The sequence below is a fragment of the Mesocricetus auratus genome, unplaced genomic scaffold (assembly GCF_017639785.1).
Source record: "Mesocricetus auratus isolate SY011 unplaced genomic scaffold, BCM_Maur_2.0 Super-Scaffold_100045, whole genome shotgun sequence".
NCBI classification, from domain to species: Eukaryota; Metazoa; Chordata; class Mammalia; order Rodentia; family Cricetidae; genus Mesocricetus; species Mesocricetus auratus.
The window spans coordinates 6,290,646-6,308,825 of NW_024429222.1; the positions used below are offsets into that span (position 1 = coordinate 6,290,646).

General features: G+C 36.0%; 1 protein-coding gene across 12 annotated transcripts in view; it reads left to right on the top strand.

Moving 5' to 3' along the window:
* Chd9 (chromodomain helicase DNA binding protein 9) overlaps window positions 1–18,180 on the top strand; it is a 212,040-nt gene extending 193,860 nt beyond the window's left edge. For 9 of the 12 annotated variants that reach the window (XM_021232461.2, XM_021232462.2, XM_021232464.2 and 6 more), the window contains 7 exons: window positions 777–1,049; window positions 1,869–2,037; window positions 4,785–4,924; window positions 5,410–5,604; window positions 8,820–8,948; window positions 12,814–12,918; window positions 14,764–18,180. In XM_021232461.2, the coding sequence (XP_021088120.1) occupies window positions 777–1,049; window positions 1,869–2,037; window positions 4,785–4,924; window positions 5,410–5,604; window positions 8,820–8,948; window positions 12,814–12,918; window positions 14,764–15,639 (1,887 nt within the window). In that variant the 3' untranslated portion in view covers window positions 15,640–18,180. The remainder of the gene's footprint in view (window positions 1–776; window positions 1,050–1,868; window positions 2,038–4,784; window positions 4,925–5,409; window positions 5,605–8,819; window positions 8,949–12,813; window positions 12,919–14,763) is intronic. The other 3 variants (XM_021232467.2, XM_040735385.1, XM_021232466.2) reach the window with 2 other exon arrangements.

The following is an 18,180-nucleotide window of genomic DNA, read 5'->3' on the forward strand; positions in this document are numbered from 1 at the left end:
AAAGTATAAATTATTACTGCCTATTAAATGAGTTATACTTGCATGTATATGCTTCTCAGTGTAACTTTACAGTGTTTAGAATGATGGACAGTAATTGTCTTTTGCAGTTGTAACCTACCAAAGGGTTCCTTTTAAGATAGGTACATTCAGTGGTAAAAGCAGCTACAATTGGATTACTATAATCCTCCATATGTGACTATACTAGTACAGGATACCTTTAGGAATGAGGTTGGGAAGTGAGAAATAGAGGAGCCTGTTCTCTTTCTATATGTCTAAGTTGCTTTTTTTCTTTTTAAATAATGAACCCCTGTATTGCATTTGTTATGACAAAGAAAAAAAAAAGGGCTACAGATGTAACTCCATTAATAGAGTATGTGCCTAACATGGACAGAGCTTCATTCAGGTTTAACTGGGTACTGTGGGACACATCTGTATTATATTTCTTTAATTCCAGCAATTAGGAAGTAGAAATAAGAGGATCAGAAAGAAGTTCAGGGCCATCCTTGGGCTATTTAGTGTGTTCAAGGCCAGACTTTGTTGTAGTAATAAAATATTAAAATAATAAAAATATCTTTGTGGTATAATGCTTTTGAACTTCACCAAAGGAAATTTGTACTTTAATAATTTATAGAATTATAAGACATATAAGAATATATATGCATACTACCCACAGAGTTGTATGTGATATAAGTCATCAAAGCTCTTAGATTATTTGATCTCTAAAGGTCTGGTCTAATTACTAAAAGAGTATGCCTTATTGTTACCTGCTTTTGTAGGATCGGGTAATGATCAACCGCTTGGACAGTATTTGTCAAACAGTTCTGAAAGGGAAGTGGCCTTCAGCTAGAAGAAGTTATGATGCTAATACAGTGGCTTCTTTCTATACTACAAAACTGCTGGATAGCCCGGGAGCAGCTACAGAATATAGCGAGCCCAGTGTCCCTGCAGCCCCAGCTGTTGCTGTCAAAGAAGATCATGAACAGTCAACACAGATGTCAAAGGTGAAGAAGCATGTACGCGAAAAGGAGTTTACAGTGAAAATCAAAGACGTATGTGCATTTTTATTGCCCTAGGGCCTGGTTGCGATTGCGGTGTGCAGCATGCTTTTCCTGCAGATGGCTGCCTGCTCTTACTCTTCCTTCCTTCACATACTTGTTCCATGGTATTTGGACTGTTTCTCTTCTCATACCTAGGTTGTTCAAGTTGAATATCCCATTAAAGAGCTCATCATTAAATATGTCTCTCTTCTGATTATAGTTTTGCTGAACAAGATGTTTCTTTAAAAATGTGACAATTTCTGTTCCGGTCTTTTTATATAATATTTATGTGGTATATCAGTACACTTTCTCTCTTAAACATTTACTGTGCCCCATTATTATTTCAACATGATCTTTGAAACTTAATTTTTTGATATCTAAAATATGGGTAAGATTTAATGTGGAGGACACACATGTAACCCTGGCACCTTAAAGGCTAAGAAAGGAGCAGGGAGAAATTGAGGGCCACTTAAGGGCACACAATAAGACCATATTTCATACATTAAAAGAGTATATTTGTACATATATGTATGTGTGGGTGATGTCCTTAAAAATGTCATGAATAATGCACCTAGAAATGTCTGTCTGAAGTTAAAAATGTTACAGCTATCATGTACTTCTCACTTGAAAAAGTATGGTTTGTATTCATCATAAAAATGATTAATGTGTTTTTTCCTATATTGATTTGTAAACAGGAGAACCTCAGTAGTATATCAGGGATTTTGCCTTCACTCTTCTAAGTAAACTATTTTTCTTGATGTCCTACAGCAAGGTTTTTCTTAGCATTTTCTGTCTTAATAATGGTTTTGGTTTGTTTGTTTGTTTTAATAGGAAGGTGGTTTGAAGTTGACATTTCAGAAGCAGGGGCTTGCCCAGAAAAGACCGTTTGATGGCGAAGATGGTGCCCTGGGCCAGCAGCAGTACCTCACTCGACTTCGGGAGCTCCAAAGTGCTTCAGAGACGAGCCTTGTTAATTTTCCAAAATCTATACCAGCATCAGGTAAATATGCAACTAGTAACCTTTTATTAACAAGATATTCCTTGTCATTTCCAAATCTTCTTTTATAGACTTTTAAAATTAAAAATTCATTTTTCTTTAGTGTTGAAGACCTTCTTAACGCCTGTAAAGTAGTCAGCATAATTTGAATTTTATTAATTCCTAGGATGTGTTTATATGGTGTGTGTGCGTGTGTTTGTGTGCATGCACACACACTGGAGATCAAACTAGGACCTTCACTTTACCACTGAAAGCTCTGTCGGGACTTTAACATACTTGGCATTTTGAATCAGCAGTTTGGAGCAGTTTTTCAGGTTGATTTTGACAGATTCAGTTAGCGTTTTGGTAAGACATTATATTTGTGCTTCAAAAAAAGTCACATGGTAATAGTTGTTGGTAGAAGACTCTACTTAGGTCTGCATGGCAAATCATAGCATTTTGAAAACAGTTACCATATTAATATCTTTTCCCTTGAGTCTTCACTTCTTCTAACGTTTTGGCAACTTGAATCAACACATTTAGTGAATACATCATTTATGCCATGTGTTACATGCTCTTTGAACAATGAGGAATGCATTGGAGGAGCTGGAGAGATGGTTCAGTAGTTAAGAGCATTTGTTCTTTCAGAGGCCCTGGCTCACAACCATCTGTAACTCCAGTTCTAGAGGGATCCCTGCACCCTCTTTTGACCTCCAGGAGCACCAGTCATGTAAATGGTTCATATACATACAGACAGGCAAAGCAACATACCCATAAAATAAAAATTAATAACAAAAAATGTTTTAAATGCACTCAACACTTTTTTGTCTTGCTTGACCTCCTTCTCCTGTATTCTTCTGAGAATGTCAAGAATTATGAAGGATGTTTAAGATCAGTTGAGTCTGAAGAGTATTCATCAGCTTTACTTACCCCCAGAAATATAGTTCTCAATTAAAGTAAACGGATAAGTTGAATTTTCTTTATACCTTCTTTATTTCAGAAGGCTAAGGACTCTACTTTAGTAGGAACTAAGTCTGGTTGCCACATAAAACTTGGGAGCATTTCAAAACTGTTACTGTGCATGAGTATAGTGAGTGGGACTCCTACGGTTTGGGAATTGATTGCTGTTTTCAATTGATGCTATTTCTACCCTTTAAATTATAGATTAGCTTAGCTTCATTGGCACTAGTTTGGTCTCCTGTGGATTCATGAACCATTCAGTATAATTTTTAGTTACTAGTTATCACACATGTCAGACTTATAACTGAAAGACAGAGGCTATAACTTTGTGGATAAAGCATGTGCCATATAAGCTTGAAGATCAGCCTGAGGAACCCTGGCACATCATAAAGGCTGGGCAGGTGTGGTAGCCCATTTGTAATCCCAGTGCTTGTTAGCTAGCACCAGGGATCCTGAGATAAACTGGCTATCTATACTAGCCAAATCAGTGCACTCTGTATCCACTGAGAGACTCTGCCTCATTAACTAAAGTGGCGAACAATTGAGGAGGATATTCAATGACAATCTCTGGCCTTCACACACACATGCACATGTGTATGCACAGCTGCACACATGTGCGTCCATATCTACCACATGTATATTCATATGTTCCCCTTGCCATTGGAAGAATATTAAAGGTGAGTGTTTGTGTTCATGAAGTTTATGTTTTCCAAATATGCTTTACAATGAGAGTTTTGAAGTTAAGAGCTCTTTTTTATCCAATAAAACATGAGGGCAATTGGAGATCAGCTGTGGACTCTCTTGTCTGCTCTATGTGGGTTTACTATTCCCACTCTTCACCTGAAAGCCCTTTTATAAGATACAGTCAGCACTTAAATCACATGAAGGTTTCAGTGCCACTGCAGCTGAAGATGGTCCTGCGTTTACCTATGAGTAATTCTTTGATGAATAATACTATACATAGTACATAGCAATTATATATAAAATATTATATAGCAAATATAGTTTCTGCAGTTATTACTAGTATATGTTTCTTTTTATATTAACAATATAAATTAGAGCCTGAGCGGATGGCTCAGTGATGAAGAGTACATACAGCTCTGGCAGAGGACCTGCCTCTGTCACTCACATCAGGCAGCCACAAATGCCTTACCTCCAGCTGCAGGGGCTTCAGTGCATGCTTCTGAACTCCACCTGCCTCTATGTGTATACACACACACACACACACACAAATTAAAATTAATAAAATCTTAAAGAAAATGATAATATGTCTAATAGTATACATAATAGTAATGATCACACTAGTTTTGAAACTGTATAAAACCATGTTGAAGTTGGCAAGTATTACTATTAATACTATGTAGTTCTCTCAGTATTTTATTATAATACACTTTTATAATTGCAAATGTGATCTGTCTTCCTTCCTGGTCTTTTTGGAAATCAGTTAACATTAGCATTTTGAGCCTTCTATTGTCTGTAAAATGAAGTGGGAGAACAAAGAGGTGTCACATTTTGTGGTGAATTAAGTAAAACAGGATGCAAAGTGGCAGTAGGGATTTTATCACACATCAAGGGAGTTGATGCATGCCCATAATCCCAGTAATAGGTGGCAAACACAGGACGTTTGGGATTGGGGAGCTACCGAGAGACCTAGATTACAAATTTCTAGGTTTTAAATTGAGTAATTAGCATGTTTTTAATATTAGAACTTCTTAGTTTAGGGTATAAAAACTAATTTCTTATACATTTAGAAAAGTTGTAATGTGCCGTTTAAATTTTAAGTCACTATTTTGCATTTTTAATTTGATTAGGTACTTCCATTCAGTCAGCTCTTGGTGCCAATGGAGTGATATTGGACAACCAGCCTGTGGTGAAGAAAAGACGAGGAAGGAGGAGGAATGTAGAAGGTGTTGATGCCCTCTTTTTAAACAGAAATAAGCCACCTAATCATGTAAGTACAACTTTTCAAATTACTTAAACTTAAGTTTGAAATTCAGTCCTAATAAGTATATAATTGCTCTCTTATATTTTAATAAAATAAATAATATTTAATAAAATAAATAATAAGGAAGTTAGTCTTCCATACTTTAAATTGGATATTAATAGAATTTAATATTAATAAAAAGGCATAAAACATTTTTTGCTTAAAAGACTTGGCAGAATTTTAGACACTGCTTTCTTCTTCTTCAAAAAAGAATGACTCTGCTGAATCTGGGCATGGTAGAGTACTTGTATGAGCCCCTGTATTCAATATGCAGAGGTAAGAGGGTCACTGCCAGTTTCAGGCCATCCAGGTGCAATGAGGAATTTATCACAAGGCCTGAAGTGTGTGTGAGAGACAGTTACTGTGTTGAACAAAATTAGAATAATAAAGCATGAAAATAAAATGATATTTGATATCTTCTGCAGTTTTCTTTAGACTTAACCACCTCACAGATTTTCACAGGGATAAACCCAGCACTGTCCTATACTCAGCCGCAGAGAATCCCTGATACAGAAAGTCCAGTTCCAGTTATTAATCTCAAAGATGGGACAAGGCTCGCAGGAGATGATGCGCCAAAGAGAAAGGACCTGGACAGATGGCTTAAGGAGCACCCAGGCTACGTGGAAGACTTAGGAGCTTTTATCCCAGTAAGTATATTTTAAAATCTGGATATATTTTATTCCTTTGATTCATCAAACCTATAATGATAAAGTACAAATTCTCACCCATTTGTGCTAAATATGTGTTCTGCCAAAGATTTAGGGAAATTATCAGAAAGAAATAATTACCATCTTTCCCAAAATATAATTCCATGTTGCTTTCCTTTCTGCATATAATAAATATTTAATTATGAAAATCACTTTAGGCCAGGTATGGTGGCACACACCTGTAATCCCAATGCTAAAAAAGAATTTTAAGATCAAAGCTGTTCTTGTTTAAAAAAAACAAAAACAGCTGGGCTGTGGTGGCACACGCCTTTAATCCCAGCACTCGGGAGGCAGAGGCAGGCGGGTCTCTGTGAGTTCGAGGCCAGGCTGGCCTCGAGAACAGCCTCCAAAACAATACAGAGAAACCCTGTCTCATAACCCCCCCCCAAAAAAAGATAAAAACAAAAACTTTTGATGTAAAGTACTTTCTCATACCCAGTAACGGTTGTATAAAACTTCTAACCTTTTTTTCTCAAGAAGTTTATTTTAAAGTAATAATAAATACAAAGTAATAAAATTATTGAAGTATGAGCTTGCCTACCATAATACTTAATATTTTACATTCTTTATCTCATTTAGTATAACATTATTAAGTTAGTAATGTTAATTTTTTATTTATATTATTTATTTTTAGGTTTTTTTTTTTTTAGAGACAAATTTCTCTGTGTAGCCCCAATTGTCCTGGAATACTCTTTGTAGACCAGGCTGACCTCGAACTCACAGAGATCTGCCTGCCTCTGCCTACCTTGTGCTGGGATTAAAGGTGTGTGCCACCAACGCCCAGCCTTTTTTGTGTACTTTTTAAGGCAAAAGAGTAAAGCCGTTGTCCCTACAGTGAAGGTAGCAGGTTTATTTTATCTGCCTCTATTGTGAAGTTCATATGGATTACATCAGGGAAACTGCGCTACCAAGTGGACAGCTTGAGAACTATATATTATTCACCTGGTTGTCCCAAGGCTCGGCAAATGAGTCCTTAAACATAGAATAGTAGCTGCCTATCTGTAAATTTGTTGTTGTTTCAAGACAAATTTCTCTTTGTAGTTTTGGCTGTCCTGGAATTCACTCTGTAAATGATGCTGGCTTTGAACTCAAAGAGATCCACCTGCCTCTGCCTCCTGAGTGGTGGGATTAAAGGCATGCACCAATACACAACTTGTTTTCTTAATCTATGATTTTTAAATTTTGAAAACTTTTCTTGCAATGTGAAGGGAATGTAGTTATTACTATTAACAGAATAAAATTATTTCTTTCTTTTTTCATATGATGCAACTAAATAATCTTTATAGTATTTCTTTTTATCACCAAAAAACAGCCTAGTAGTCTAAAAAAGAAAGCCTTAGTCTTGGATTTTAGATGCCTTACATATCCCTAGTTTGTGCACCAGTTCCCACAAATTATCTTTCCTTTAATTCCTTTCTATTTTATTGTCAAATCCTTTTATAATTATGTGAATAGAGAATTTCACTATAAATACCAGGCTATGAAAATGAATGTTGCATTTATGAAACCTATGAATTCATAACATGTTAGAAAATAACATTCTTGTATTCAACCAGCATAATTATATTGTGTGACACTATTAAGAACTAGTTACAATTTCAGTAACTAAAGACAGAAAAATAAAAATGCAAAGTTCTTACCCATGTGACACTGTCTAGCCTCTAAAGGATTTTCATACCTTTTTATTATCATTGTAAATGAGATTTTTATTAGCTTTCTCTATAGTTAAATTGTTATAAGGTTACCTTAGAATGTAAGAGACGAGGTGTACATATAGTGCCATGAACAGAAAGATTAGAACTGCCTAGGCAGAGTAAAATACATGGAGAAAATAAGAAAGTTGTAATAGTAAATGAGAAAAAACTAAATGATATTGACTCCTTGAACATAAGAGGAAGATATTCCAGGCATTGTAGAACAATCATGAAGAACGTTAAAGGATGGTATGCATATAGAGCTATTCACAAAGTAGTGACTGATATGAGGGTCCAGAGTATGGCAGAGAACAAGGGAAGTAACTGTGAAGAGAAAAGATGAGTTCCATAAACTCAGGCTGATGTGAGACTGTTAGGCCCAGCCAAAGAGTTTGAGTAATTGATTTCTTGGAATTTTATGATTGATTGGAAATAACTCCAAACATCAAAGCCTTCCTTGTCCACAATTGAAGAAACAAATTTGATGCGGAAGGTTTTTTTATTATTATTTTTTATTGCCAAATATTAAGGTTTGGATTTTGTGACCTTTATTTTTATTTGTTTATTTGTTTGTTTTTGAGATAGGGTCTTTCTTTGTAGCCCTGGTTGTCCTGGAATTCTTATTATAGACGAGGCTGGCCTCAAACTCACAGAGATCCACCTGCCTCTGCCTCCCTTTGCTGAGATTAAAGGTGTGCGCCATTATACTCAACCTGCTTTTTTACTTCATAGCTGAATGACTTTGAAAATAATAACCTCTTCATGTCTTGATTTGCACTATAAAAATAATACCTTTATTATTGTGAGGATTATGAGAAGAAAAAGTAAGAGAGATTAAGAGAAATGAATGTCCCTAGCATAATTATGAATTGTTGTAGCAGGAATTGGTGGCATATACCTGTAATCTCAGGATGTACAAGTCAGAGACAAGAGGGTCACCAGTTCAAACACACCCTTCATTCAGAATGAAATGAGGGCCAGCCTGGACTACATGAGACCCTGCCTCAAAAACAAACAAACAAACAGTCATAGAACAGAGGGAGTTCTCCTGGAATTTACTAGATGAGGAACTTATCAAATGAAATGTAGGTGATGGAAAATAATAAGCTATTTCAGAAGAAACTGTTCCATTAGCACCCATGACCCCTCCAGGTGTCAGGGGTTACTCTGTAGGTTTGCTGTGACCTGTAGAGAAGAGCTGGCAGAGGCTCACTGCAAGAGTCATACTTTCATATAGAAACAATAGTGATCATCACAGAGACCTTGAGTATATTTTCAAATATAAAATTAGGAAAAACTGTAAATTTAATTAAAATATTGAAAGTTTAAAATTTTAAACTGACTAACTAAAGAGTGAGAACTTTCAGCTCATGCAGGGCTAAGCACCTGGGTCAGCTCATGCATCATTCTGAACAGTGTTGAACAGAGCCACAAGCTTCAAGGTGTTTCTTGGTGTTTTAGAGGGTGCAGCTTCACGAGGGAAGACCCAAACAGAAAAGGCATCGGTGCCGAAATCCAAACAAACTGGATGTCAACAGTCTCACTGGAGAGGAACGTGTACAGCTGATTAACAGAAGGAATGCAAGAAAGGTATGTCTCTTGTTACCGTTTTGCACCAATGCAGCATTTTAAACAAACTGATTGCACTATGCATTATTTTCTAAGAGACTGGAATGTGGTGAATGTAACACATTTGTGGGAAAAGACATGCATGATAATTTTATGTAGTCTAATATCAAATCCGACATTATTGATGAAGCAAGCCATTCCACAATTCTGGCCAAGCAGTGTTGTTACGTATGGTTGTGCAGTGTACAGGACACTATATCTTAGGCAATAGTTCTTTTCAGAGCATAATTTTGTTCCCTCAGGGGACATTTGTTACTGTCTGAACACAAGTTTGGTTGCCACATTCAGCATAGTAGGAAAGGGGTAAGAAGGGAGAAAATACTTCTTTCCTCTACAAAGAAGAGTACGTCCTTCTTACAGAACTGTGGTACCAACCCAAATGTCTTATTGCCAAAAGTTGAGAACCTTACTCAAAGGTGACATCCTTTACATTATAATAATAAATTTACTGTATTTTTATCCGTGTAATATTTGTCAGATAACTCAAGTTAATTTTGTTTTCCCAATTAGACATATTATATAATGCCCTGATGGAAATAAAATGTTTCAAAATTTACTTTTATAGATGAATGGAACTTCTATGCTTAGTTTGTGCTAACTGTTCACAAATTATTCATAGTTGAGCCTTTTTTTTCTTGCTCAGATATTGTTATTAATACTAACTTTGGTAGGTCTACCAAATAATTATTTCTAGTGACATTTTCATGTATATCAATTCACCTCTGTATTACCCTCCTTTGTTCAGCCTACTCCCAACCCCATTGATATATTTCCTATCCCTAAATAGTCTCCTTCTACTACATGAAATGCTATCTCAAAAAATTGAACCAGGCAATAATAGCTCATGTCTTTAATCCCAGCACTTGGGAGGCAGAGGCAGGCAGATATCTGTGAGTTCAAGGTCAGTCTGGTCTACAGAGCAAATTTCAGGACAGCCAGGCTACACAGAGAAACCCTGCTTTTAAAAAAAAAGCAGGCAGGGCACCTTGGGAGATTGTTCAGTTGTCAAAGTAGTTGCTGGGTAAGTGTAAGGACCTAAGTTCAAACCCCCAGCACCCACTTGAATGTCAAATGTAGCAAAACATCCTTGTAATCCAGGGATCACTGGATATCCAGTCTAGCTGGACTGGTGAACTCCAGGTTCACTGAGAAAATCTATCTCAAAAAATAAGATGGAGAATAATTGAGGAAGACATGTGAAGCTGACCTCTAATCTCCACATACATGCACATACATGTGCACATATACCCATGTGCAAACACAAATACAGAATGTTATTTTTTAAATCAAGTAATGCTAATTGCTATAGCAAATAACCATAGAAAAGCAAATGTCAAAATTACATAGAATTTATGAAGTTAAAATTATTACAATGCAAATAGAATGAGTTGAATAAAGTAGAGGAAGTAGAGAAAAACAAAAGAAAAGAGCAATCTGTTAAATAAAAGGTAAAACAAGCAGAAAATAAGAGAAGAATATTTGGAAGGAGAAAAAAGAACAGGATATCTGGGGGAAATGATTATATAGTTGAGCCTCTCAACAAACAAAATTTCACATTACTAAATATTTTAATTTGCTTCAGCCAGTTTGGAGTTTTTGTTTATTTGTTTGGCTTTCTTTTGGGGGATTGTTGATGATTTTATCTTTTGAAACTGGGTCTCATGTAACCCAGCTTGGCCTTAAAACTCACTATCTAACTGAGGATGCCCTTGATATCATGATTATTTTGCCTCTGCTTTCTGAGTCTTGAGGTGATAGGTGTGTGTTACCATACCTGGCAGCTTCTTAGCCAATTTTAAGGAAAGGAATGCTTTTTGGTTTTTTGCTTTTAAAATTTGTTAAGTTTAATACTAAACACTTGTGTGTGTGTGTGTGTATGTATGTGTGTGTGTGTGTGTGTGTATACAACTATCAAAGGACAACGTGCACATGTGAGTTCTTTCCTTCCACCAAGTAAGTCCTGAGAATTGAACTCAGGTTGTCAGACTTAGCACAATGCCTTTTTCTGCTGGGCCATGTCTCTGGCAGCAAATATTCTAAATGTTAATGTTGTAAGTTTTCTGGAATTCTGTTCATTTCCCTTGAGTTGTAGGGTTCTCTTTTGTCTTGTCTCCAAGATATAGGGTTAGGTTGATTAATTACTTAGAAAAATAGATCCAGTTAGTTTTAGGGGAGGAGGTTATATTATGCTGTGTTATATTTTGTTTTGTTTAAAACAGGGTCTCACACTGTACCTCAGGCTGACCTGGAATTCACTTTGTAGGCTGGACCAGCCTCAAACTCAGGGTATTCTTTCTGCATTAGCCTTTTTGAAGGTTGAATCTTGAACCTGAAGCTTAATAAAGAGCAGAGTGTACCAAAGATTAGAGAATATAAGGAATATTAGATGAGAATGTTTATAGGTATGGGTGATACACTGACTATAATAAATGAATGTACATCCTATCAAGACACATATTTATCAGTTGGGGATGTAGCCAGTGTTAGAATGCTCATGTAGTTTTCACAGGTCCTAATTCAGTCCCCAGTACCACTCAAGAAAAAGAAAAAAAAAGATATAGTGCATATGCTTTTAAGGGGATATGGAAGAAGAAACTGCTCAAACAGCTTTTAGAGAGCAAAGACACATTAAATGGATAGTTCAAAATCACTAATCTAAATATTATTAATTTGAATCTTGAATTTATCATATACAAAAGATATTTATAATTTAATAGTATTTAATTTAGCTAATATGTATAACGAATAAATAAAAGTATGGTATTCTGAGACCTAGGTTTGACTCCTTGACATTATTAAATGGCTTTATAAAGCTGACTATAACTTTTGTGATGTTCGGGTCCTTTCTTTTGAGAAATACTATCTCAAAAAGATGTTTCTGAGAACTCAAATGAAGTATACATGCAATGCTCTTAGTCCAGTATTTGACTTATTAAGCCAGATATTATTGTAAGACACTTAGATCATCTCATTTTATCTTCATCAAACACTGTGAAGGAAATATTATTGTCACCCTATTTCATTGATCACAAAGGAGATTCAAAGAGACTTACTGGCTTACCTGAGTTTTCATAGCTTGGAAATCTGACACCGAACGGTATACTTTCAGGTGTGCTAGACTGCCTGTCTTGCCTTTTAAGTGCATTTTCTGCTCCAGTTATTCCACTTAAAATGTCTCAAAAAAATTGGTTTACCTCATTTCTGTTTCCGTTCATTCCTGTCACTGTGACAGATACTGTGACCAAAAAACAGCTGCGCAAAGGAAAGGTTTGATTTCCAGTTATAGGTTTATCATCAGGAGAAGGTTAAGGCAGGAACTCAAGCAAGAAATGAAGGCAGGGCTGCTTGCTGTTCCACAGTTATCCCTGACCAAGCATCTCAAACCCAAGGAACTACAACAGAAATCATGGAGGAATGCTTTTTCATACAATGCCAAATCACCTCTCTAGGGAATGGTGCCACCTACAGTGGGCTGAACCCTCCTACAGTAATTAGTAATCAAGACCATCCTTCCATGGACATGCCCATAAGCCAGTGTGATCTAGGCAGTTCTTCAGTAGAGATTTTCTTTATCAATTCTCGGTTGTGTCTACAAGTTGACAGTTAAAGATCATCAGAGGACAAAAGCAAATAAAAGCTAATATATTTGTATAGTACATCAGTAGTCTGTGTAGATTGGAGTAATCCTTTCTGATGTCATTATACAGATTGTTAAAGGTTGTTCAAAAAACATATATTTTAAAGAAATTCTATATCAGAAATCCAATAAATAAGCCCTCACTTAATAGTGTTAACTGTCTAACTATCCCCATTTGTTTGTTTACAGGTTGGAGGTGCATTTGCTCCCCCTTTGAAGGATTTATGTAGATTCCTGAAAGAAAATTCAGAATATGGAGTAGCTCCTGAATGGGGAGATGTTGTTAAACAGTCTGTGAGTATCTTAAAAACACACCATTTTAGAGATTAGAGCCACTTGATGATGTCTCAGGTTAAATGTTCTTTTCAGAATAAGAATTTCATGCACATGTGACAATATTTTCAGTTCACAGTTTTTATTTTTCAGAATGTGTAATTGATGATAGGTAGGGTAGAATGCAGAACCAGAAATGTCCCTCCCATCCCCCCCACACTTTTTTTTTAAGTGCAAACATTGTTTGGATAGTGCCACAAAGAAAATCAAGTAGGTTTTCTAAGAAATGTATATAATATTCATCAGAGACAGGATCTCTGTAGATAGTCCACATTGGCTTTGAACTATAACCCTGCCTCAACTTTCTGAGTACTGGGATCACAGATATGTGCAACTGCCTGGGTTTATTATGGTATAGTAGAAAAACAATGGCTAATAAGCCAATGGATTGTCTATATATTGGGATTTTTACAACTACTTAAAAAGTGTTTTCTAGAAGTATATCTGAGCTGGATGGTGGTGGTACATGCCTTTAATCCCAGCACTCTGAAGGTAGAGGCAGAGGCAGCTCTGTGAGTTTGGACCAGCCTGATATACAGAATGAATTCCAGGATAGGCAAAGCTATATAGAGAAACCTTGGCTCAAAAACAAAAAAAAAACCAAAAAACCAAAAAACAAAAAACCACAAAAACAAAAACATCATATGCTTTAAACATTAGCAACACTGTGGCTGAGAAGTAAGAGAAACATGGATTCATTCTCTTTGTATTATTATTGTACAATCTTCAGTGAACCCTAATGCTTTTAAAGAGGAAAGGAAGGTGACCAATTAAAACCAAACAAAAAATACTTCCATTAGATTTCTTCTTAAACTACTTCCTACATCTGCACCTCCACAGATCAGCCACTAAGCCCTGTTTAAAATACACACTTTTGGGGAACTTGGAGGCTTCGTTTGGAGAAATATAACACATCTCAATCTTTATACATTACATAATGAAGTGAAAATATTTAGATCATGTTTTATTAGCTTATAATACTAAAATTTATGTGGCTACTAGAAAATCTTAGCTATGTGTGTGACTTGCATTTCTACTGGACAGTGCTATTGCAGAGGTTATAAAATAAAACTTAAGGGAGAATTACATGAAAGCAACACAGATGGCCATTTGTCTTATGCTTGGTCACTATCCGCAGGTACTACTGCTCTTCTCAGCCAGGTGTTAAGCCCTCATCTTCCTGTTTTTTTCTAAGTGCTCATTACCAATATGTGATTATGCACCAAATATATAACCAGCTATTTTGAATATGATGTAAATTCATGAAGTCTACTGCCCATCATAAACATTTGTAAGCGATAGATGTATACACAAGCATTGAAGCCTCCATGGTATCCAGATAATAATGAATAATAATGCCTTTTTCCTTTTGATATATTTTTCGTCTTGACTGTGAATCCCAAGGTGACCGTCAAGATTGGTTTAAAGCATCTCAGTTTAACCTCAACCTTTTGCTTATTTTCCCTGTACTTCCTGTATCACTTTCCCAGATCAGAAGGATCTGAACAAGGGATGATGTACACCAGGAAAGGGTTATGAAAATACAGATTGATAACATTTCTTTGGTTCTTAAGTTTTCTGTCCTACAAACTTAACTTTACAGTACAAAGAAAACTAAATGCCTCTTTCCATTCTCTTTCTTAGGATTAAAAAAATGGTTGAAGCTACAACTCAGATTGAAGTTACATTTTTCATAATTAGTATCAGTGTAGAATAAGTTTATAAATAACTACCTCTTAATAGGGTATTTGATAAGTTGATTTTATCTTCATGTAGCTGTTATTAATGAATATATATTTTCTCTAGGGGTTTCTTCCAGAAAGTATGTATGAACGTATTCTCACTGGTCCTGTTGTGAGAGAGGAAGTAAGCAGGCGGGGGAGAAGACCTAAAAGTGGCATTTCCAAGGCTACAATAGCGGCAACTGCCCCTGCCAGCAGTATGCCGGGAAATCCTTTGTTGACCAACGGATTACTTCCAGGTGTGGACCTTACAGCTCTTCAGGCCTTACAACAAAATCTACAGAACCTGCAGTCATTGCAAGTGACTGCAGGGTTGATGGGCATGCCTGCTGGTCTTTCTTCTGGAGGAGAAACTAAGAACATGGCTGCTATGTTCCCCATGCTACTGTCAGGGATGGCTGGATTACCAAATCTGCTAGGCATGGGAGGACTCCTGTCAAAGACTGCAGAATCTGGGGCTGAAGAAAAAAAAGGAAATGACTCTAAGGAGCAAGAAGGAAAAAAAGAAAGGACAGAGAGCCAAAGTTCAGAGAATGGAGGGGAAAGCTGTGTGTCAGGTTCTCCTTCAACTTCCTCCACGGCTGCATTGAGTCCAGCTGCAGCTGCCAAGCCCATAGCTCTTAACCCACTATTGCTGTCTAACATACTTTACCCAGGGATGCTGCTCACTCCAGGCCTTAATCTTCATATTCCAACCTTGTCTCAGCCCAATGCTTTTGATGTACAGAAAAACAAAAATAGTGACTTAGATTTATCTAAGTCAGTAGAAATAAAGGAAGAAGCTTCCAGAGTGAGAGATCAGGAAGAGAAAGGGGGAACGGAACCTGAACCTAGTCTTCTCAATGAAAACAGCACAGATGAGGGTTCAGAGAAAGCTTCTTCTGGGTCTGATAGCACATCGTCATCATCTGAGGATTCAGACTCAAGCAATGAAGATTGATTGGGGACTCTGCACTTCATCCTAAACTGATTTTACCTTTTCTTTAATTACTAGCTGTAAATATCCTGGTGTTGAGTGCATCAATAACTTACTGACAGAACATTTCAGTTGTTTAGAAGTACAAACTGCTTTCAGAGACGTTTTGCATGTCCTATTTCTTAAGATCCATAAGTTTCTGAACTCGGATGTACTATCAGATACATACACGTATAAAGTTACAACAAAAGGCATTATAATTTTGTTGGGGGTTAATTTTATGAAAATGATGCTCAATGAGAGTTGTATATTTAATATATTTGCAGTGAACACAGAATACTTTATGCATATTACTGATTTAATTTGAATATAGTTTTACAGCCTCCTTGACACCTATAATTTACAGATCAAAACTCAGCAATAATTTGGGCAGCTAATGAATGTCATGAAAGCTGTAGACTCTACATCACCATCCATTGCTTTAATTACATAAAATGCTCTAGTGTCGTGATGCACTGCTGATGTTTCCAATTCAGGTACAAGTGTGTTTTAAAGAAGAAATAAGTTTCCCAATCAGCCAATTTATCTGGCTACCTGTTACCTCAGCTGAGTTAGTTTAGGAAGTTTACATTCGTTTCTAATTCTGTACTTGTTTTCAGGGGTTTTTAAACACATCCTATATATCATGTCAATCTGGTGAGGAACATGACTTGCATTTTACTGTGCTTAACTCAGAAATCAGTAAAAATGAAGTCATAAAATAATCTTGCGTCATATGGCTTTGGCACCCTGTACACATACATTAAAACTTTTCAAAGTTTGGCCTCCTATTACAAATAATTATGTCTCAGATAAATAATGTCTTCTTTCCAGGGTTCAGAAAGGCAAACTCATGAAATGCCACTGAGAACTTTGAACACAGCACCTTTCACATACAAGAAAGTGTTGGTTTGCTTTATTTGCATAGGTTTCTGTTTGTGTCTTATGTCCTGGAGATATTCCAAAATAACAGGTAATAGTAGTCAAGTAATATGCAGATAGTTTGAATTAATTGAGTTTCTAGGAGTAAGAAGACAGCATGTTACCCAGAATCAGTGTTGGGCTATCAGTTTATAATAAACACTGAGCTGCCCACTTTGAAAATGCACTTTGACTAATCTCAAAAAGATGTACAAACTATACCTATGAAGTCCAAGGCTTCTGTTCTGTTTCTTATAATCCTTTATCATGTACAATTTGTCTGGTATTTGATTTGTGTTATCATTTCTCCTGCTAAAGCTGCTATCATTCTGACACGGTAGAGGTCCAAGGTTTACCTTTATACACATCAGAAACAATTAGAACGGACTTAGACATTCTAAGGAGAGATAAATATTAGCATTTTCCTGGTGTCTAAATAAATCATGGTAAAGTTTGCAAGGTAGTAAATTTTGGAGGAGCTCCTCAGTTTTCTCCTATAGGAAAACTAACTTGCAGTGTGTTTTAATAGAGCTGTTGTTTGTCATGGACTAAGTGATTGTACTGGGTTTCCCAAGACCTTTACCAGTAAATTATGTTTCTGTATGTAAAAACGTAACCCATTATTAGACAATGTTACATGTATTTACCAAATTATATAAGTTCCATTGGGATTGTATTATTAATTTTTGTATTTTCTCAAATTAGTACTTTGAATTGATAGTTCTTTATGCAATGTCTTAGCAATAGTCACTGTAATGCCCATCCAGGAGCAGTGGGTAGTAATCCTTCACATGAAAATGATATATTACATATTTAGTGTGTTCCCTTTGCAGTATTGCACTTTTGTTTACCTAGAACACACCTGTGAGATAGCCAAAGTTGTTCAGGCAGTTACCTTGGTTTGCAAGTGGAGTGTTTCAGTGCCACCCCATACCCCTCCTTCTTCTAGGCCTACCCATATGATCTTTATTCCTGTCTTTCCCAATTAAAAGAAAAAAATGAAGTTAAAAAAAACTTGTCATTAAAATCTAATTTATAGCAAAATCTATGAGATAAAGTATTTTCCTAATAATGATCTAATAAATTTGGTAACACCCTAGTGATTCTCTTTCTATATATAATAAGGCAGTTACAGTTTTCAAAGCATAAAGGCTAATGCTAATGTAAACATTTTCTTGGGTTTCAAGACACTTCTTTGTAGATTGATTGGGGGAAATTTGTCCAGGTGTCAGTCAGCTAAGAAAAACATGCAGATACAGAAATGTAAAGTTAAGGGTTATAAAAAGAAGTCGATGCAATTACATAATACTGAGCTTACAGTTGAAAGGATATCCCAGTATGTGTTGGTAGTTACTGAAGGAATTAGAACTGGTGTTGCCTTGTATTTTAGCCCTTGTTTCAGGTTTTATGATTCGAGTCTTAGTCCAATTTTTCTTTTGGACATTTGCAATATTTACCAGTTGTGTTTTGTGTAGTCTAAATTTGCTTTCTGTAGTTGAGCAAACGTCTTAAAAAGTCATTTGTAATTTATTAAATTACTTTCTATGATGTTCTATAGAGCAAATGGAAGTTTAATTATTTTTTATTAAACATATTCTTTGACTA